At 55.0% G+C, this 22579-nt stretch overlaps 1 protein-coding gene across 1 annotated transcript in view; it reads left to right on the top strand.

Moving 5' to 3' along the window:
* Window positions 1-22579, top strand: part of HTRA1 (HtrA serine peptidase 1) — a 47724-nt gene that overhangs the window by 6395 nt on the left and 18750 nt on the right. The window contains exons 2-3 of the mRNA XM_040991749.1: window positions 18273-18372; window positions 19116-19320. Of these exons, the coding sequence (XP_040847683.1) occupies window positions 18273-18372; window positions 19116-19320 (305 nt within the window). The remainder of the gene's footprint in view (window positions 1-18272; window positions 18373-19115; window positions 19321-22579) is intronic.

The following is a 22579-nucleotide window of genomic DNA, read 5'->3' as shown; positions in this document are numbered from 1 at the left end:
TCCCTATAGGCTTGGGCAAGATTTCACCCACTCATCCAGCGCTGGCGTCATCTCACATCCGATGACTAAGCACAGCTGTGTTCTGTGCCAGTATTTGAAGCAGGCACCGCGTGGTGGGGATGGCTGCACTTGGAGTGTGATGCCAGGTGGGGCTGCCTGGGCAGATGGCTACCAGCTGGAGCTGGGAGGGGGCAGGTTCAGCCTTCAGCAGTCACATCTGCTTCTCTGGCTTAGGAGACAGGGGTGTTGCATGCTGTGGGGCCATCAGGGTAGTGGGGAAGGTCCCATTAGGATGGTGACCCCAAGAGCAGCCACCACCGAGCGCTCCCTTAGGCTGGGCACTGAGCCAGTTGTGATATAGACCTTCCTCTTTATTCCCTCCCTTCCCAGGGAGGTCGGGGTGTGATCCCTGATCCCCAGCCAAGGAAATGGAAGAGAGGGGTGTTTTAACTTGTCTTGGGCCACCCTGGAGGAGGAGACAGCCGGGACTGGAACCCCAGTCTGTTTGGCTCCTGGTCTATTCTTGGCTTCTTTGACTCAAGTGTGGTTTCCAGTGCCTTGTTTAATTTCCAGACATCTGGGGGCTGGGTTGCCAGCTGTTTTTCCGTTGCTAATTTTGGATAATACTAATATGTTTTCCATATTGTTACCTTCATGTTTAAAAGGGGGGTTTTAAGGGAGAAGGCCCACCCAATTTCCCACCCTCCCCAAGTCCCGGGTGTAGGGCATGCTCTGAGGTTCTTGCTCAAGTGGTTTTGATATTGCAACAGTTATGAATCGCTGTCAATCTTGCCGCTCCAAGCACTATGAGGTCTTTGAAAAATCCACTGATTGACATAGTCCATCATAGCATAGATGGTTGGTTGACCCGGTCTGTCTTCGCTCTTTTCTTTGTTATGGTTCTGAGTCCAGCATTTAGATTAGGAAGATCTCCAAAGAAACTTCTTGTATGTGCCAACAAGTACAGGGCCTGGCACCGTCCATCGCTCTAATCAGCTGGTGGTTGCAATTCCTGGGTTGGTTCTGTGTTCACTCCCGTCTTCCACTGGAGCCAATGGGTGTTGCAGTCCAGTCTGGTTCTGCCCAGCACATACTTGGCCCTCACATAAACCAGCGGGAGCTGTAGCCTAGGTTGGAGCGACCCACAATAACCCCAACCAGGCCCACCCCCTACCCTGGTTTGCCAGTAAGTGTAGCAGTAATCCAGTCTGTCCCACATCCCATTCCACCCCAGCCGCTGTCTTAGTTTTATGTCCTCCCGTGGAAGTGGTAACCCAAGAGGGATGAGCCCACTATTTCCCTCCCAGGCCTCTCCCACTCCCAGATTCCAGTTGATGCTGCCCAAACAAACCTCGCCCACTTTAATTTTGTTTGCACCAGTAGGAATAATCCGCCCAGCCTGGCTTTTCCCTGATCTAGTCCACATGAGGCGCACAGGTGTGGTAGCTCTGCCTAGTCTGGTCTGCCCCCATCCCAGCCCATGCTCTCCTGCGGAAGTAGCTGTCCAGCAAAGGAACCCTCCCTTATTCCCCTGCCAGCTCTGCCCACTTCCTTTCTTGTTCTCAGGCTGGTTGGGCGCTGCGGTCCCTTCTGGTACAGGCAACCTCACCTCGGCATTCCATAATGTGCACTAGTCTTTGTTGCGACCGACCCTGGGTCGACCCACACTGGTGCCTGGATTTGCCAGTGGATGATGTGGACAGATTCAGCCTGGTCTTGCCCCCACGTCTGCCAACTGTATGCCAGTGGGTAGGTTTCCATGGCCTTTTCTGGGCTGTTTCCTATCATGTTTCTTGCGTTTACCTGCTGGGTCTGTGTCCTGCCAGAGGAGTTGCCCAGGCTCCTCCATCAGAACCTCTCCCAATGCCAGGTTTCACGCTTACCAGTGGGTCCATGAGCCAACCCTACTCAGTCCACCTCCTGTCATAGCAGGAACTGTGGCTTTTCCTGACTGGCCTTCAACCCAATCTGGTGCTTGCTGTTGGATGTTCCAGCCCAGCCATGGTTTGTCCATACCCACGTATGGCTCACACATGGCTCAGTAGGGGTTTGAGACCCTGCCTAGTCCATCCCACATCTGCCCTGGTCCTCCAGAACACCAGGGGGAGTCGGGGTCCGGCCCAGTTCGGTGCATCCAATCCCAGTCCACACTTGTGCCAAGGGAGACTACAACTGTTTCCAGATCAGAACGCAGCCCCCTTCCAGGCCACGCGCCTCTTGGTGGGAACCTCAGCCCAGCTAGGGTTGTCCCCTTTGCTCCCCAACCGGGTCCGTTCCCAGGCATAGATCACATGCCTGCCAATGGATGCTCTGACTCAGCTTGGCATAACCCCTCCCCTGTCCCGAACTCTGCCTTAGACACTGTGACTCAGCGTCCCAGGCTCCCACAGACCAGCAGGTACAAGAGCCTAGCTCGGCATGACCTCTGCTCCCTCCTGGTTTCTAGTTTTACTTGTGGGCTAAGGTTTGCTCAGTCGTGCCTAATCTACTCTGTTCCATTACCAGTTGACACATTGGCCAACTGTTGGAGCTACTTGTGCAGGGCAAGCCCCAAGCCATAGCTTCTGCATGACTGGTATTTGGTGCTCAGAATTATTAGTGATTACAAGTTTTGCTAAGGAAGAGTTACTGCCTCTTTCAGGTCCAAGAAGCACAATGGGTTCAACCTGGAGCTAATTAAGCAGCAACTCAAAGAACCAAATCCCCAGAGCTCCCCAGCCGGGCGGCCAGCAGGCGGAGCCTGGCACCAATGGCGCACTGGCCGCCCGAGAACGGCTCACCATGTGCCCATGGCGGCCGTCCGGAATCCAGGCATGAGACGCCCCGTCCTGAGACCCACCAGCTGCCAGGAGGCAGCTGGAGGTTTAAAATTCCCAGGCCCAAGGTCGCGCCCCTCCCAAATCCCCTTCACCGCCCAATGAGGGCGGTGGCTGGGTGCCGGACCTGCCCAGTCCCGGAGGCCTCCCCCCCTCGGTCTACTCACCCCGAAGGAAGCGGCCCCCGAAACCCAGCAGGCCCGGGGAGGACGGCTCACCATGTGCCCATGGCGGCCGTCCGGAATCCAGGCATGAGACGCCCCGTCCTGAGACCCACCAGCTGCCAGGAGGCAGCTGGAGGTTTAAAATTCCCAGGCCCAAGGTCGCGCCCCTCCCAAATCCCCTTCACCGCCCAATGAGGGCGGTGGCTGGGTGCCGGACCTGCCCAGTCCCGGAGGCCTCCCCCCCTCGGTCTACTCACCCCGAAGGAAGCGGCCCCCGAAACCCAGCAGGCCCGGGGAGGACGGCTCACCATGTGCCCATGGCGGCCGTCCGGAATCCAGGCATGAGACGCCCCGTCCTGAGACCCACCAGCTGCCAGGAGGCAGCTGGAGGTTTAAAATTCCCAGGCCCAAGGTCGCGCCCCTCCCAAATCCCCTTCACCGCCCAATGAGGGCGGTGGCTGGGTGCCGGACCTGCCCAGTCCCGGAGGCCTCCCCCCCTCGGTCTACTCACCCCGAAGGAAGCGGCCCCCGAAACCCAGCAGGCCCGGGGAGGACGGCTCACCATGTGCCCATGGCGGCCGTCCGGAATCCAGGCATGAGACGCCCCGTCCTGAGACCCACCAGCTGCCAGGAGGCAGCTGGAGGTTTAAAATTCCCAGGCCCAAGGTCGCGCCCCTCCCAAATCCCCTTCACCGCCCAATGAGGGCGGTGGCTGGGTGCCGGACCTGCCCAGTCCCGGAGGCCTCCCCCCCTCGGTCTACTCACCCCGAAGGAAGCGGCCCCCGAAACCCAGCAGGCCCGGGGAGGACGGCTCACCATGTGCCCATGGCGGCCGTCCGGAATCCAGGCATGAGACGCCCCGTCCTGAGACCCACCAGCTGCCAGGAGGCAGCTGGAGGTTTAAAATTCCCAGGCCCAAGGTCGCGCCCCTCCCAAATCCCCTTCACCGCCCAATGAGGGCGGTGGCTGGGTGCCGGACCTGCCCAGTCCCGGAGGCCTCCCCCCCTCGGTCTACTCACCCCGAAGGAAGCGGCCCCCGAAACCCAGCAGGCCCGGGGAGGACGGCTCACCATGTGCCCATGGCGGCCGTCCGGAATCCAGGCATGAGACGCCCCGTCCTGAGACCCACCAGCTGCCAGGAGGCAGCTGGAGGTTTAAAATTCCCAGGCCCAAGGTCGCGCCCCTCCCAAATCCCCTTCACCGCCCAATGAGGGCGGTGGCTGGGTGCCGGACCTGCCCAGTCCCGGAGGCCTCCCCCCCTCGGTCTACTCACCCCGAAGGAAGCGGCCCCCGAAACCCAGCAGGCCCGGGGAGGACGGCTCACCATGTGCCCATGGCGGCCGTCCGGAATCCAGGCATGAGACGCCCCGTCCTGAGACCCACCAGCTGCCAGGAGGCAGCTGGAGGTTTAAAATTCCCAGGCCCAAGGTCGCGCCCCTCCCAAATCCCCTTCACCGCCCAATGAGGGCAGTGGCTGGGTGCCGGACCTGCCCAGTCCCGGAGGCCTCCCCCCCTCGGTCTACTCACCCCGAAGGAAGCGGCCCCCGAAACCCAGCAGGCCCGGGGAGGACGGCTCACCATGTGCCCATGGCGGCCGTCCGGAATCCAGGCATGAGACGCCCCGTCCTGAGACCCACCAGCTGCCAGGAGGCAGCTGGAGGTTTTCCGTTGCTAATTTCTAACGCAATTCCACTGTGGTTGGGGAGCCGACTTTGTTTGATTTCTGTTTTTTGCCGTTTGTTTCCAGTGTGTTTTCTAGTCTAGAATGTGGGCTTGGGAAGCCTGTGGGTGCTCCTGTGGGGGTGGGGCGGGGGGAAGCCAGCCAGAGATGGTAGGTTGCTGGTGTTGCCTGTGGCATTTGTGTGATTTTCTGCTTGTTGGTTCATCACTTCCTGCAAAGCCACTGCCAAGGTCCCCTGAGTCTGCTCAGCAATGATGGGCTGCTGTGGCCAGGTGAACCCCTTGGGCGTTTTGGATCAGTACCCAGCCCTCTGGGCTCAGCTTCTTTCTGTAACATGGGAACAGTGATGTTGCCTAAGAGACATCAGCAGATGATTGTGAAGGTGAGATGGGACTAGCCCACGTGGAAGCCTTGTGAGGCACAGATGTGGGGAGGGCTTAGGACAGCTTGAGGAGATCCAGGACTCCTGACAGGAACAGCAACTGAGCATTGCAGCCAGGATAGCAAAGGCAATACGCACCCTGGGTGTCCAGCCAGTTGTCTCTTGAGGATGACGTCTTAGTTTTCTGTTACTGTAATGAAGAGCCCGAGGTAGATCCTTTTACAAAGAAAAGAGGACTATTTAGCTCACAGTCCTGGAGGCCCAACATTGTCTGTGCTCTAGTGAGGACTCATCACACTCAACATGTGATAGAGTGGGTGCCAGAGGAGGAACTTGGCTGGACTGGCACCAAGGCCAGGTGTGCTCTCAGCTGACTTTCCTTCTGTGATAACTCACCAGGGCCGTTGGGAGCCATGTTAGTTCTTTCTGAAGACAGCACATCCAGGGGCTCAGCCACTTCTGACAAGATCCCACCTCTTCAAGGTTCACACTCCAACCCCTAGTACCACCACCTGGGGTCCAGGCTTCCAGGTCATGGGCTTTGTGGGGCACACTCAAGCCATACTCCAACTGTAGCAGACATGTTGCCCTGTGCCATGGAGACATGGTTCAACTTGACTGTGGACTGGATGCTCTGGTCCCCGACACCTGCATCTCAGATGTTTCCAGATGCCTAACCAGGCCGACAGGACTATGCTGATATTTGTGGGAGGCATGAGCTAATCTTGGCAGCTGTGATCTGCCGGGTTCTCACGGTGGTATCAGGCACCCTGGACCACCTGGAACCAACATTGTGTTGTCTCTTCTGGTGATGACATGGCCCAAGCACAGATGCCTTAGACTCTAACTTGATGTTTCTCTACCAGTGGGACAGAAAGATGTAGCCCCATAGGTTCAGCCTGCAGCGGGAAAGAGCCAATGGGAGAAGCCTGGGAGTGGTGCAGGAGGTGCTGGGGAAGGGCAGGGACTTCAGCTCTGAGTGTGCAAGGACCATGTGCATGCACGTCTGTCTTCCATCTTCGGCTGGCCCCATGACGTACCCATCATGGCCAACCCTGGGATCTTTCCAACCTTAGAAAATATCTTGCTGCTCTCCCTTCAAGAACTCATCTCCAGCCATATCGACCCACTGTTTCCCTGGATCTTATACCAAGTTCATTTGCTGGGTGGGAGGGGGAACAGAGTCCCAGAGGGGTAGAAGTCTTGCAGGGCCCATAGCACAACTCTTTATTATTTTTATTAGAAAGGCAGATTTACGGATAGAGGAAGAGACAGAGAGGAGGATCTTCCATCCAATGGTTCACTCCCCAAGTGACTGCAGTGGCTGGAGCTGAGCTGAACTGAAGCCAGGAGCCAGGAGCTTCTTCTGGGTCTTCCACATGGGTGCAGGATCCCAAGGCCTTGGGCCATCCTCTTCTGCTTTCCTAGGCCACAAGCAGGACACTGGAAGGAGAGTGCAGCAGCTGGGATACGAACTGGCACCTATATGGGATCTTGTGCTCACAAGACGAGGACTTTAGCCTCTAGGCTACCGCGCCAGGCCCCACAACCCTTCTCTTTACAGATGGGAAACTGAGGCACACAACTGCATAGCTCATTGGAGGGGCCTGTCCATCTGTCCCCCAACCCTGCCCATCCCAGCCATGCCTTTCTGCGGGAGTTTGAGTGAGGCTGGGCTCCGTGCACACCATTGTCCTGGGAGGCATGGTACACAGTAAGCACTCACTCTTAATCTCCCTTTGCAAAATGATGTTGAGGGAAACTTTGCTTTCCCCCCGAAAGCACTGCTCCTCGATGGGGAGACGACTAGGAGATGCTGGGGTGCTGAGCCATTTCTTCCCTCCAGGTTATTAGCATGTATAAATGCCCTTGAATGGTCACTCCAGGGCTCTGGCTGGAGGAAGCATGAGGGGCGTAAATATCCCAGGATCTGCTGATGAATCAGGGCTGCGGTGGCAGTGTCCTCTTAGCTGCTGTTGGGTTTTCTTTGGGGTGCAGACACCAGGTTTTTCCTTCCTCAGCTTCAGGGTGCGCATTAGTTTTGTGGTTCATACTGTGTAGACATCATGGAAAATGCCCTCACGTGGTGATGGCTCCTCTGCTGTGGCCGCATCAAAAAGAGGAAAGGAGAACATTCGTCGTTTCGTCATCCCTGTTGTTCCAGCAGCTTCTGTGTCCTGCACCTTGCCCCTCTGCCTGGCTGTTGGCCTGCACATGCCGCTGGTGGCTGTGCTTGCAGACGGAACTCAGATGAACATGTCCATGTTTGTGGTCATTTCTGTCTACAGGGTGGTTCTTTTGATATAGATATTAGGAAGTACAATGCCCAGAAAAAAGGATATGAATTTCTTGGTAGTCTTTGGTATACATTGCCAGACTGTCTTCCTGGGGGTTGTAGCAATGTCTGCGGCCGTTGGCTCTAGCGTCTCGACCTCCGAGGGCACTGAAAGAGTGGAATTCTTCCCCTGGCAGAAATCCTCCAGGATGAGCGGGAGAGGCTGTCGAGCCTGATACTCCATCCCGCGGGTGGGCCCCCTCATCAGCATTGCAATGACTTTTATTCTTAGGCTGGTCATTTTGCAGAAATCAGCAATTTTGGAGCAGAATGAGCCAGGAACAAGGGCTTTTCCTGGATGCGGGGTGACTTGCCATCAGAGACGGGCTTGGAGGGAATCATGTGGTGCTCACCCTGGTGGGGAGGGCCCGCAAGGGGACATCAGCCAGGACGTGGCTTTATCGCCAGCGCAGAGCTCACTGCACACTGCTCCTGATGCCAGCCCTGCCAGGCAGCAGGGGCAGACCAGGTTTGGAGAAGTGGAGAACGCATTCCTTCAAGTGTTTTATACTTCTGCTACAAGCATAGCATAGGCCACATACAGGAAGTTCAGTTTCCTAGTGGTCATATTGAAACTGTGAAGAGAGTGACACTATTGTTTTAACAGCTGTGTTGGGGTGTAACTCTGTAACACTGACCATCCTTCAGGGCACAATTCAGAGGTTGTATTTGATCTCAGAATCAGTTCTAGAACATTCCCAGAGTCGAACCCAGGGCCCCTTAACTGACACACCTCGTGCACAGCCTCCAGTCTGCTCTCTGTTCCTGTGGATTTGCCTCTTCTGGACGTTTCGTAGGAACAGAATCCCGCACTGTGGGCCTGGCCGCTGTGCAGCACACTGCGCTCCAGATGCATCCATCTGCAGCTGACCCAGTTCTCTGTTGCATTTTACATCTGAAAGGTCTTCCATTGGCTGGACTCAGGCAGACCAGAAGCTCTGTTTTTCCGATGGGAGTCCCTGGCCCCGGGGAGAGGCCCTGGGAAGCTCTCAGTAAGCCTCGGATGCTGCACCTGCCGCTGCTGTTGGAAGGAGCTGCAGCGGACGACCAAGGAAGCCAGGTGGCAAAAGCAGAGTATTCCCATAGAGATGGGAAAGTACCAGGAAATGCGCTTTTCAGATTTACTGGCTTGTGGAACTGTGTTGGGGCTGTAAGGGATGTCGGGAAAGGTCTGGCCTACCCCTCGTCTTACTGGCAAGGTAATTGGGGTCCCAGGGCCCAGTTTTCATGTACTTGAACTAGGCCTCCTGGTATCTGTCTCAGTTCCCCAGCAGACAGCTTGTGCGAGAGGGCACTGCTTAGAGGCACCCCATGTCTTCTTGGACCCAGGCGCTCCCCTCTCCCACCTCCTCCGTGAGGCGGTGGCAGCCTCTTCTTGGCCCTGCCTCCAAGCGTCTGGAGCCTGGCCCTGGCAGCTCCAGACATAACAAGCTGAGGAGGAGTCCAGGACGGAAGAGGACCCAGCCGAGAAATCTGCGAAGGTCAGGCTGGGAGCCAGATGCTTATCAACGGGAAAGTTAATCGTGTTTTTGTGAGCTGAGCAGTCAGCTCTTTCCCCGAAGATAATAATAGACACCTCGTGGCCGGCATTTGGGAGACGGCTGAAAAAAATATGCGGTGGAATTGGCCGGAGGCTCTTAGGATATATCAGTTGGGCCTGCAGAGACTAGCAGAAATACAGCAATGACCACACCCCAGCATGTGCTGCCTGCACACAGGCAGGAGCGTGCACACCTGCCGATGAGACTGCAAAGTGGTTGTCAGTGGCAGGCGCCTTTAAGCACGAACACCTTGAGCTGGAAGTTGAAAGCTGCAGGATGGGGCTGGGCTTGTGAGCATTCACGCAGTGAGGGGCCTGGAGCCAGCTGGCCAGGTGCTCCCCGAAAGCTGGGTCTTGATTCGGCCCGGCCCGTGGGAGAGAGACTGCCCCAGACTTGCTGGGGTGATCATCCCTGCTCCCTGCACCTGCCACCAGACTCTTCCGGGCATCTTATGCTGCAGTCTTGGCGCAGCCCCTGGGAACAGTGACTGCTCAGAGCTCCACGGACAGGGGCGGGTGGCAGCTTTGCAGCCTGAAGCCTGGCGCCAGGCAAGCTGTGCCCACTTGGAGCTGCCTGGGAGAGAGGGGCTGCCAGCCCTCGGAAGTGCCCGTGTGGGCTGGAGACGGAGGCCAAGCTCCCCGGCTCTACCGCCTCTTTCGCCTTGATTCATGAGAAGGAAAAGAAAGGCTACAGGAAACCTTCCTGAATTGCATTTTGTCTTGTGTTCAAGAACACAGGCCAACAGCGCCCGTAGCCAGTGCCTCTGACAGCACGTGGGATTTCGCACTTGTTCGCGACCTCAGCTGGCTGCCGTGGCTGCAGCTGGGTGACTGTTCATCCTGTGCGTTTTCTCTGCAGGACTAAGGGAAACCTCGCTTCACAGCCCCTCTGCACTGGTGCCCCCTGAGCTTGGAATGTGCTGCCACAGCACTGATGCCAATTAGAATGGGGGTCTGGTTTTCGGGAATGTATGAGGTCTCACTTGTGTGTCTGCTGCCTTCACAGCACCTTCCAGCATGGGCTCCCCTTGCTTACTGCTGCCAGAGGCTTCCCTGGAACGTGATGGGGTGCGACAGACAGGACGCAGCCCTTCGGACAGAGACTACGGAGGCCTCCGGCGTGCTCACTGGGCTGCAGTGTTTTTTTTGCCCTTGCCCAGGCAGCCCCCTTCCAGACAGAAACCCTCTCTCCTTGTGTCTGTAAGCGTCCCTAGCCCCTAGGAGCTGGGGGAAGCAGTGCAGACTCACTAGAGGAGGAGGGGAAGGAAAAGGAGGAGGAGGGTGTGCTCTGTGCCCCAGGAGCATGCATGGCCTCTTTACAGCAAGCCCATTGCCCCTCTTCCTCTCCGCTTGGGCCGTCTGGCCTTCTCTGTGCTCGCCAGGGTTGGTCCTTCTCACACTCAGCAGGAAAGCGCACAAAGGGAACTTTTCTTAAGGAAATCTGTCACCCCCTTTCTCTTCCTGAAAGGGGGCCAGCATCTCTCAGCTGTGTGGCATCAGGTTAGTTAACCTCCCGGTCCGGTCTGCACTTACCTATCCACTTCCGGGCCAGGTGGATGTCACTCTTGGACCTCAGCTGCCCTTGCACAGTCATGGAGGTGGAGCAGCTCTGTCTTTCTGACCATGGGGACCTGGAACTCAGTGTGAACTTCAACCTTCCAGGTCCTCTCTTCCTGTGACCCTGGTGGCTGACCAGCCGTGTGGCAGCTGACCTGCTCCTGCATGGGGCCTTTTCTCTGTGTTGTATATCCTCCCCTCCCCCACCCACTTACCCCAGCCAATCAGAAGTGCTGATGGGGCCAGTATGTACTGGGGGTATAGGAGGGGCCTGAAGGGTAGCTGAAGTGTAGACCAAACCTCACTGTCAAGGTGAACCACATCAGCACAGGCCATCTGCAAATGAGGTAGCTGGAGTGTCATCACCCCTGTGCCCCCATCCCCTCCCTGCCTCCAGGCATCCTTTCTGGCTTTGGGCTGGATCTAGTTATGCAGCAAGTAGTATGTGTGTGTTTGCCTTGGCCCTGGCCACGCTGGGGCCCCTGGGGGCTGCTGTAGATGCGTGAGCCATGTCCCTAGGACGTGTCTGAAGAGTAGTAAGAGGATGGCTTCTGGCGTGCACTCCATGGAGACCTGCAGAAGTCGCTGGCCTTGGAGGACGGGGCACCAGGGGCTGGGGCTGCCGTGGTGGCTGTCGCTTGGGTACTGGGTTGAGGAAAGGTGGCTGCCACCAGCGGAGGAGTGTATCCCAAGTGTGTTTGTAAACTGAGTCATTGCTGAAGATGACCCAGTTTTTGTGTCCCCGCACTGGGCGCCTGCCATGTGTGCCTCCATTGTTAACAGTTTCTCTCCAGAGCTTGTGCCTGTGAGCGGGTGGCCGTGTATGTCTGCAGGAGACCAGGGGACACTTCCCCAGGCCCCAGTTGGGACTTTGACCTGTGGCCCCAGCCAGTGGCCAAGCTCCTGGGAGAGGACTTCTCCCAGTCCTTTCCTGGGAATGGAGTGGGCTTTCTGTTGGCCCCATGTGTCCTGTGATAGACACTCTGTCACTTTTGTTGCCAGTGCCCAGGTGGGAAACCAAAACTCAACAGAAAGTGTCAGGAGCTGGGGCTGCAGACTGGCTGTTCCCCACGCGCCTGCTCAGCTGCTGGGCTAACCCCAGTCTCTGTCCAGGCCCTGGCTAGTTGACCCAGGCCTGGTCTGGACTTATTTCTGGCTTTAAGTCTCAGGGCTTATTCTTGTGGTCTGTGGAGTAAAGATCTGTGGAGACCTTTACTGATGTTTAAAGTGGGAGAAAGTGGTTCAGATCACATGGGATTCGAGAGCCATGAGGGATTGTGGCAGCCACCTGCTTGAGCCCGAGCCCCCGAATGTGCTTCTGGAGGCTGCTCAGCACCCTCTGCCAGTGTGCGCTGTCTCCAGCACTGCCAGGTTGGTGGCTCACTTCCCGGCAGGTGGCTGCTGAGTCAGGCCAGGCCTTCCAACAAGCGAGTCTGCAGCAGTTCCTGAGATGTCCTTGAGTCCTTAATCTGGATTTAAGGATTTATGTTAAAGGCGTGTGACGGGCAGGCAGGGCAGGCTCCAGGAGCCTGTGTGCAAGCGGGTTCTGTGTGTCCTTGTGTGCCGCTGTGTGGCTCACTCACTTTCCCTCTGCCCCGGGCTGTGCGACTCAGGCGGCCCTTCTTGAATGTAGGACAGTGTATTAGCTTGCAGGGAGTTGATCAGTCTGCTCTTGCAGCTGATTTGAATTTTGGGTACTTGCTGTTCCCTGAGAATAAAGGAGGATTCATTTTTTTCCCTCAAATACACTGCACTCTGTTTTCCAAATCAGCTGCACTTTATCAACTCTGTTGAGAAACAGGATTGTTCTTGCTGGAAGAAGGGGTGATGGGGTCTCAATCCTGCATCCGGAACTCGGGTCTCAGATCCGGAAATGTAAAGCATGTTCCCACCACCCTGTGGGCTGCATGGGGCTGGGACTTAGTGGGGAAGCCTCTGATACAGAGCAGGGAGCTCCAGGTCTGGGCCCCATGCATGGGCTGGGCCACCAGCTGGCTCTGAGGCTTCGAGCAACACACCTTCCTTCTCTGTTCCTCCCTGGCCCAACCAGGGTAAGATCTACCCTGTTCCTCCCTGGCCCAACCAGGGTAAGATCTACCCTGTGGGCTTGTAGCAGCACCTAGAGACCGCGTCCCTGTGCCTAGCATTGTGCTTGGCATGTATGAGTCGCTCATCCACTAAGTGCTGTGGCTCCTGCTGGTGGTGTTTTCTTGCAGCTTTGGAAGGTTGGTAGTTTAACAGTAGGTTTAGTAGCTGCAGGAAAGAAACCTAAATGCACAGGACTGAGAGATTTGCAGAGCCGTGTGTGTGTGTGTGTGTGTGTGTGTGTGTGTGTGTGTGTGTGTGTAAGGAGATCTGGGGGATAGAATTGGAGGATCAGAGTTACGGGATGGAGGGCACTGCAGATCAGACAGGACATGGGGAGCCTACAGTAGGACCCCCAAGTGTATAATCAATTAGTGGGGACCTTGAGACCTGGGAAGGAGGCCTGGCCAGAGCTGAGCCAATCCAAAGCCAGGAGCCAGGAGGCTTCTTCTAGGTTTCCCATGCAGGTGCAGGATCCCGAGGCTTTGGGCCATCCTTGACTGCTTTCCCAGGCCACAAGCAGGGAGCTGGATGAGAAGTGGAGTAGCTGGGATATTAACTGGCATGTGTAGGGGATCCCAGCTTCTGCAATCAAGGATTTAGCCACTAGGCAACCACGCCGGAACCTTTGTCTTGACTATGGAGTGTAGGGGACCGTGGGTGCTCGAGTGCCAGCTGAAGCACAGCCCAGGGGTCAGTTCCATGCTAGCTAAGGAGCAGGTGAGGGGTGGGACCTGCTGCCTGGGCAGGAGTTGGTGCCTTTCTCCTCCTGCCTCTACAGGTCTGTTTTATAGGGTTTGAAACTTGTATAATATAGGGAACCTGTTTAACAAAATGAACTCAAAATTTTGAATATGTTATGTGTAGAATGATTATGTAATTATGTAATTGCCCAAAGAAGCTACCAAAAATCACAAATTTCGAAAAGCAAATAGCGCTGACATCACAAAGTATGGAAAAATAGCACGTTTTCCCAGCTCATTGCCCCACCCACCAGTCTTTTCTACCTTACGTTGTTTTTGGCTGTGGACTCCAGGCATCTTTTCCGAGGGCGGAGGAGAATTATTTATTACTGTTATTGTTATCAATATTCAGCCTGTCCTTCCCAATTTTCCCGCTGCCCACGTATTCTCTGTCTTCTGTACAACCTCACCCCAAGGCCAGGGGAGCTGGCAGGGTAGGCCACTGGAGGGACCCTGGCCACCATGGCCATGGCGGGGTGGGGACCATTCACTGGACATCGAGGTGACTTCAGAGCACCTGCAGGGGCCCCTTAGGCCTGTGTCCACCCTGACCCAGAAGCAGGTGGAAGGGCAGGTGTCCGTGGCCTCTCCCCTTGACCTGAGAGCTTAGCAATAGTGAGTCTTCCACCCACAGTGCGTACTTTCTCTATTTATTTATTTCACTCTAAGTGTATTTTGCTAGTCTTTGTAGCCTTCAGGGCATAGATCTTGTACATACATTTTAAGCAATTTTCCTGAGACCTTGCTGTTTTTATGTCCTATTTAAAAAAGCATGGACACAAGCTTCAGCTGTATGTTCTCATAGAGAATTCTCCAGAATGCCCCACCTTTACCGGTTTAAGCTGTCCCACCCTCTGTATTTCTGTCCAGCCACCTTGCCCTCCGCCCCAGCCCCAGCAAGGCACTCAGTTCCACCCGTTCTCCCAGCCCCTGACGCCCCCAAGGCCCTAAAACTGTACAAGGCCGAGCCTGCTCAAAGGCTGTGCTCTAAGGGCCTGCCCCGTGTCCACTACGTGCTATGTGTACAACAGTCTGCCTTCTCTGCCCCGTTTCCCCTTGTCCTCCCTCTTTCCCAACATCTGGTCCCCTGTCTGTGTGCTTCTTTCCCTGCACTGATACTAGATTACTTATTTATTGGAAAGACAGATTGACAGAGAGGAGGAGAGACAGGGAGAAAGATCCTCTGTCCATTGGTTCATTCCCCAAGTGGCTGCAATGGCCAGAGCTGAGCCTATCCAAAGCCAGGAGCCAGGAGGCTTCTTCTAGGTTTCCCATGCAGGTGCAGGATCCCGAGGCTTTGGGCCATCCTTGACTGCTTTCCCAGGCCACAAGCAGGGAGCTGGATGGAAAGTGGAGTAGCTGGGTTATTAACTGGCATGTGTAGGGGATCCCAGCTTCTGCAATCAAGGATTTAGCCACTAGGCAACCACGCTGGACCCAGATACTTTTTAAAAAAAAGATTTATTTTATTTTTATTTGAAAGGCAGAGTTACACAGAGAGAGGAGACAGAATCTTCCATCTGCTACTTAACTCCCCAAATGGCCTCAAAGGTCAGAGCTGGGCTGGTTTGAAGCCAGGAGCCAGAAGCTTCTTCCAGGTCTCCCACGTGGGTGCAGTAGTTGGGCCATCTGCCACTGTTTTCCTAGGATATGAGCAGGAAGCTGGATTGGAAGTGAGGCAGCTGGGACAGGGAGTGGCTCCGACACCACTAGAGAAGACTTTGTTCGCTATGCCACAGTGCCTGCCCCAATAATGAATACTTGTAAAGGTTAAGTTTGAATAGTTTGTGGCTGATACACTGATGTATATTGAGCTTGTTAGCTTTCAAGTTTGCCTTCACAAACCCGAAACACCAGACGCTGTGAGTCAAGCAGGAGGGTTTTTGTTTGTTTCAAAAACATATATATTTAATATATATTATATTCAATCAATATATAGAATGTATATATTTAATATATGATACACAACCTATCATATAATATACAATGTTATATATTAATAGTATAATATATAAATATCAATAGTAAAATATAATCCAAAAATCTAATATTATGTTTAATATATTAAACAAATTTACATATTTAAGATTTTATTTTTATTGGAATGGTAGCTATACAGATAGAAGGAGATACAGAGAGTAAGATCTTCCGTCCACTGGGTTACTCCCCAGGTGGCTGCAGTGACCGGAGCTGAGCCCATCAGAAGCCAGGAGCCAGTCTCTTGTGCAGGTGCAGGGTACCGTGTGGGAGATTTTAATCCAGCAGGGAGGTTGGCTGTGAGGATGGGAGCGGAGGCAGACAGACAGCATATGCACAGTCAGGAACATGTTTTTATGACCATAGCATGGGTACTGGGAGCATGGGGCCCGTGCGGGATTGGCAGATAAGGCCATGGGCGGGCCACCAAGGACTGGTGGATAGGACCGCCAGGTGTGGTGTCATGAGGTTACAGCAGATGGGTGGGAACAGGGTAATGAGATTGGCAGGTTTAGCAGACTGGCAGATAACCAAATTGAACCTAAAGTGCACGGAGTTTGTAGATACAAATCGTGGGAAGGAGGACCAGACCATAGGGAAGCAGGCATTCAAAATGCTGCTGGGTCCAAAATGGCGGGGTCTTGTCACTCTTCGGGGCCTGTGTTGAGTCACTCCCCACAGAGCTGTTAGCTGTGACACGAGTAAACTCATTTATTCTAGCACTGTCTTCTGTAGGTTCTTAAGAACTCTGTCAGCGTCATATCATGCGTAATTAAAGGCAGTCTTAATTGCACTTGTCAATCTTTTCACTGTTCCTTTCTTTGCTTCTTTCTCTTGCCTCCTGATTGAGCAACAGCTGACGATCCCACTTTGGGTGCAGTCCTGAGCCAGACCTTGACCTTGCCAGGGGGTGTGGGGCTCCCCGCCTTTTCTGCATATGACTTTGAGGCTACAGAACTGTGCAGGGAGGACTCTGGGAGGACTCTGGGAGGACTCAGGGGCCCCTAGCCCCCTTCTGCAGCGGCTCTGGGGACCCTTGTAGTTGGGAAACTGAGCAACAGAACAAGGCCAGGAAAGCTGGCTTTTGTCATGCCCTACAGGGGTGGCCAGGATGGCTTGTGGGGGGACCCTTCACAAAGGAGCTTGGGGTGCAAGGTGGTCACAATGGGGTGTGTCAGTCCACTACAGTCCTCCTTTGTCCATTCCCATGCTACAGTGTGGCTGACAAGTGAAACTGCCTACCAGGCACTGTCCTCTGCCCCTTCTCACTCTAAGCTGAATGGCACAGCTTGATCGGATGTCATTTTATTCAAATCACTTAAGACATTAGCATATCAAGCATGGTGGGCAGCTGTCCCTGTGTTTTGTGGAAAGGGCCAAGGATAAGTTGATAATCCCACACAGCTGGAAAGGACTGAGTGTCACGCCGTCCTTGTGTATTCCAGGAACACAGATGGCGCCGAGCCAGTTCTGGGACTTGTCCCCGGGAAGTCCCTGCCTTGCCTGAGCCCTCTGCAAGAAAGACCGCTGACTGGCAAATGCAACCGAAACAGAGTCAGCCAGGCTGTCTGTGGCCCACCCGGGAGGCGGCAGCAGCCCCCCTGGGGTGCCTGCCCAGCTGTGGAGCAGGACCCCCGAGCCAGGCTATCTGTGGAGAGGCCTTTGAGTTTCTCATTCAGAAGCAGCCTCGGTAGTGGCCCAGCATTTCCTCCTCTTTGGATCAACACCTTGCCCGTTTTGGTGCAGTTCCTCGGGTTTGTTTCTGCTCAGCTTAGGGATGCTGGTCTGCCAGGAGACGCAGAGAGAGGCTGGCAGCTTATCTTCTCTGCTGGGCTGCATGAGCCCGGCCCATATACCACCTCCTTGCCCTTGGCGTGTGTGCAGGACTGGGAGAATTCCAGCCCTAGACTCGTGTCAGCATCACCCTCATTTTGCTGTGCTATGATGGGCTGGGAGCAATAGATGGGGGTTAAATTGCAGCATGTTGGAGCTGGAATGGAGTCCGTGGACCCATTTTCAGCTTGAGAAGTGGAGGTTACCTGGCAGACAGAGGACGGCCCCTAGATGGCTCGGTCCGTTGTGGTAACTGCTAGACAGATTCTGGGGGCTGCTTTCTCTCCGGCCAATGAGTGCGTGAGTGAGCGAGCACGAATGGGAGGAGTGGCTCACATTTTAGCTGTAACTCATTTTAGCTGGAAAACCCTGTGCTGATATGCACCCCTGGTGTGGTGATTTAGCACACACCTGACCTGTGGAGTCCTCAAGACCAAGTAGGGCAAGGACCACGAGCACGAGGCTGTCACAGCGGCCTTTTGGCGTGAGTCACAGCATGCCTCACTCTCCCTTTGCTGGGGTCAAGCCTGCTGCTGGTCCCACCCCAGGAAGCTGGCCCAGGAGTCCAAGTGCTTGTTTACAGCTGTCACTGTGATGTTCACCAGGCTTTGCTGGGAAGGCACGGTTCCATCCACTGGAATCCAGGGAGGCACAGCTGTGACCACGGCTACCTCCATGCCCCGTGGGGAGGCCGGAAGTGAAGTGGGGAGGTGGTGGGTTTGCTGAGAAGGGGTCCCTGTGATGTATGTATGCTGTCCATTTAATATAGTGGTGACGCAAAGCCTGATTGACCTGTGGGGTTGGAAGGCCAAAGATGACCGGAAGTGACGGTAGAAGGAGAAAGAGGATTGGCACATGATAGCAGGGTGCCAGTGTGCCTTTGCTGGATTAGTCCCCCTGGAAGTTGTCCCAGGTCATTTTCTGAGAGGCAGGTGTGGCCCTGGCTCTGCCCCAGTGCGAATGGAGCTGGCTTACGCTGGTCCCAATAGCCACGGCGACAGCCACGCGGTCGTCTGTGGGCGTGCAGCTCGGACGGATCCGGGGCAGTGTCCAGGAGGCCCATGCGTGCATGCATGCGTGCAGGTGTGGGAGGGCGAGCGTGCTCCCTACCCTTCCCAGATGCAGGTGGCTTACGTGTCCCGTGTCTGCTTTTCTTCAGGGCAGGAAGACCCCCACAGTTTGCGGCACAAATACAACTTCATCGCTGACGTGGTGGAGAAGATCGCCCCGGCCGTGGTCCACATCGAGCTGTTTCGCAAGTAAAGAGGCCCTGCCTGGCTGTGTTTTTGTTTTCCTGCGTCTCCTCTCAAGCTCCACCAGCCAGCCCTGACATTAGCCCCAGTTAACAGTGTCCGAGGCCACTGTGTCCCTATGCTACCATCAGTGCTTGTCCTGTGGGAGGCTAGCCTAGATACACCCACATTCTCGACCATTCCAGATGTTGTAAGAATCTTTGGCTCTGAAGAGATTGTCTAAGTGGGATTCTTTGATGCATGCAAACGATTGGCCTAATATTTGTTCTTTTAAAGATTTATTTATTTTTTATTTGGAACGCAGAGTTATATAGAAAGGAGAGCCAGAGAGAGAGAGAGCCAGAGAGAGAGATCGATCTTCCATTTGCTGGTTTACCCCTAAAATGGCTTCAATGGCCAGAGCTGGGCCAATTTAAATGTAGGAGCCTGGAGCTTCTTCAGGGTCTCCCATGTGGGTACAAGGAAACAAGGCCTTGGGCCATCTTCAGCTATTAGCAGGGAGTTAGATCAGAGGTGGACCAACTGGGATTCGAACTGGCATCCGTATGGGATGCCGGGGGTTGTAAAGAGAGGCTTAACCTACTACTCCATGGCCAAGCCCCAACAGTTGTTTTTTTCAAATGTGATGCCCAGTGGATACACACAGGGACAGCCGGTAGGTGTGTGGCTGGTGCAGAACCCACCGATCCCGATCGGGAGATTCTGTGGCAAGGTATTTCGGACTAACAGGCGTGTCCTTCTGGCTCCAGGCTTCCTTTCTCTAAGAGGGAGGTGCCAGTGGCCAGTGGCTCTGGGTTTATCGTGTCGGAAGATGGACTGATTGTGACCAATGCCCACGTGGTGACCAACAAGCACCGGGTCAAGGTCGAGCTGAAGAACGGGGCCACCTACGAAGCCAAAATCAAGGATGTGGATGAGAAGGCAGATATTGCGCTCATCAAAATTGACCACCAGGTGAGAGGGTCTCCATGCCAGCCAGCCTGCGGGCCCAGCTCTCAGGTGTCAACCAGAAAGGTTGCAAAGGCTGAGGTGGGAAAGACACCGGCGGTGTGTGATCTCCTGGGATTCCCAGGGTGTGAGAAGAAGCTAGCTTGAACCAGTTGGGCCTGGTCTGGAGGCAGCATAGGATAGTAGCTTACTGGTGACAGAGGGGAACCTGCTGGGGCACAGGGAACCTTCTGGAAGAGACTAGTTATCAGATCACAGTTTTGTTTTAAATAGCTGTGTGGGTTTTTTTTTTTTTAAAGATTTATTTTTATTATTTTTTATTGGAAAGGCGGATATACAGAGAGGAGAGACAGAGAGGAAGATCTTCCGTCCGATGATTCACTCCCCAAGTGAGCCGCAACGGGCCGATACTATGCCAATCCGAAGCCAGGAGCCTCTTCCGGGTCTCCCACGCGGGTGCAGGGTCCCAAAGCTTTGGGCCGTCCTCAGCTGCTTTCCCAGGCCACAGGCAGGGAGCTGGAAGGGAAGTGGGGCTGCCGGGATTAGAACCGGCGCCCATATGGGATCCCGGGCGTGCAAGGCGAGGACCTAACCACTTGCGCCACCGCGCCGGGCCCAATAGCTGTGTGGGTTTTTAAAATATTTGAGAGGCAGAGAGAGAGGGGGCGGCTTCTCCATATTGCTGTGATGGCTGGGGTGTGGCTAGACTGAACTAGGAGCTTCATCCTGGGTTCCCACCTAGGTGGAGGGACCCCAGAAGCTGAAGTCAGGTGCAGTTCTAGGGCCAACCAGGTAGTCCAGCATGCCATCCCGTGTCTTAACCCTCAACCCCCACCACAGACTGGCGATTTTCAAATAGTGTTTTAAATGTTTGTAAAGGAAAGTGGTAGGTTTGTAAAGGTAAGATCCGGAGATAATCAGTACAGCCTGAGCCTGCATCCCTCCCAGCCTTGGTCCCTGGGCCCCTGTGGTCACAGCAGTTGGCCGTGCTGCGCAGATGGGCCCTGATTCAGACTGTGCACATGGCCTAGTTTGTCGACTGAGTCACCACTCACATGTAAACCCTTGCCCGGAAGATCTGCTAGGCCTCTGAAATTGGGGCTTTTGCCAGTTTACTAGATGACTTAAGAAAGTTTTGGAAAACTTGAATTGTGGTAGATTTCTTCCTTAACTTCTCTGAGTCTTTCCTGGGTGATGGTGTGTGGGGCTGCCCTCTAAGTGGGTAGATTCTGCAGTCTTTTCCCCAGTTGGGTGATCTGAACATGTACCTCTGGGGAGTGAGGGGTGGGCCGGGAACTGAGGCGAGGTGACTCAGCCTGGGAAATGCTGTGTTTGAACATGCCTTCCATGGACACATGTTCCCTGTAGTCAGCTTCCTCTGTTGATTTGTTCATCTTTATTCCTGAAACCGCATTCAATTCCAGTTGTCCATCAAAGGCTTCCATGCGTCAATGCACTGATCAGCAGGTGTGTGTGTGGCCCTGTGCGCTGAGATCATGTTTTCTGGTTTGTTCTGGCCCTTGCAATTCCCTACATTTCAAATGTGAGGAATAAGCAGGGTGAGCAGGAGTCCTGGCCCCAGCCGAGGCAGGCACCCAGCACCGAAGGCCAGGTCAGAGCCTCTGGCCCGTTCCCTGGCTGTCTCGGCTGTGCACTCGTACCAACGCTGCTGGCGGCATCCACGGAGCTTGCCATGAACCTCTTCTAGAAGCGACTCCCGGTCCTGTTTGCACAGTGGGATTCTAGACTCTGGAGCTTCTTGTGGGGTGGTTTTTTGTTTTGTTTTGTTTTGTTTTGTTTTGTTTTGTTTTGTTTTTTTTACAGCTCAGCCAGCCTTTTGCAAGCTTGCAACTGTGTATTGTTTCTATCTGGCTGCTATGGAATTTCCAGCAGGGCTGCGTGGTTTTGGTCCCAAGGGCATCATTGGGCCAGGCTTTGCCTTCATGTGTGGCGTCCACCTGGTCAGCAGCATAGCTGTGTCATTGCCATCTGATAGAGGAACAAAACCTGACTCAGAGGCCCTCAAGAGCCCGGTGTTGTCCATGTGGCTGCACCTCAATGTGGTAGCCTCCTAGGCCAGCCTGGTTGCTCTTGGGCAAGTGCCCAGGTCCATGGCCCTGCTCAAGGGATGGAGGCTGGCCTGTTTATGTGCTGGGATGACTTGACCTTAAATAGCCCAGAGAAGGCTGGCGCATCCCATTTAGGAACACACTGCTGGAGAGGTGTGCAGGATGTGGTAGTCCCTCCGGAAGGAGGCCGCTGCGGCTCTGCCTGTGGCCACACACGCGAGCTCCAGCCCCACCCCAGTCCCTAGAAGGCAGCCAGCCAGCCGGGGGCCAGTTGGCCGTGTACAGGGAGGACACCAGCTGCGCCATGTGTGCTGCCCTTGAGGATACATTCTGAGTGCGTGGGTACAGCCTGGACAGCTGTTTCTACCTCCCGGGAAATATTCTTCTCTGATTTTTGAGCCAAGGTGGAGACTGGATCCCGTCCGTCTCTGACATGTCCAGGCACGTGGGAAGGGCCTCTACGTGGATGGATTTTGCAGGCCTGATTTGGGATTTCCCTCAGGGGTCTGGCTCTTCAGCCTGCTGCGTGCTACTAACCATGTGCCTTGAGGACTCTGAGAAGCAAGCACAATGAAAAATGGAACATTCGTGGCTTTTCGAAACGGAATGGGAAATGAAAGGGTGTGAAATTTCAGGCACCCACACCAAAGCCTGGCCGCGTGGACTAAACTGCTGGTGGGCAGTGGAGCTGAGACTCACCACGTCCCCGCCAGCTCTTTGTCCTTTGTGCCGTGTGTGATGGCGGCTGCTTGAGGAAGGATCTGGCTTGGCAGGAGCAAGTGGGAGCATCGTGTCCCACCCTAGCTAGGGCAGTGGCGGGGATGTATGCTGGCTTCCTGGCTTCTTGGCATTGTGGGCATAGGAGAGGAGAACCCCAGGAGAGCCCAGAGCAGAACAGAACCAGCTGAACTCTGGGAATGAGAGTTGCTCCAGATGTGCCTGTGGCCTGGCCTCCAAAGGGACGCATGCGAAATGGCCCCATGCGGCAGCTGTGGCTCTGGGGAGCTCTCGGGAGCTCACTCGGGGGACTCAGGTCCTACCCAGCCCTGAGAGGTCACCTGGAGAGCTAGTGCCTTGTCCTTCCTGAGCCAGGACCCCTTCCACTTTCCATGACCGTCCACTGTCCCAGTTGACTCTATACCCCCTCCCTGCCATCCCTGGGACAGCAGTCAGGCTGGCCTTCCCAGGAGGACAGC

Source organism: Ochotona curzoniae, unplaced genomic scaffold (genome assembly GCF_017591425.1).
Source record: "Ochotona curzoniae isolate NIBS_2020 unplaced genomic scaffold, NIBS_Ocur_1.0 contig_66, whole genome shotgun sequence".
NCBI lineage: Eukaryota > Metazoa > Chordata > Mammalia > Lagomorpha > Ochotonidae > Ochotona > Ochotona curzoniae.
Note: the sequence above shows the minus strand (reverse complement) of the source record. Positions and strands in the feature narration are given on the sequence as shown.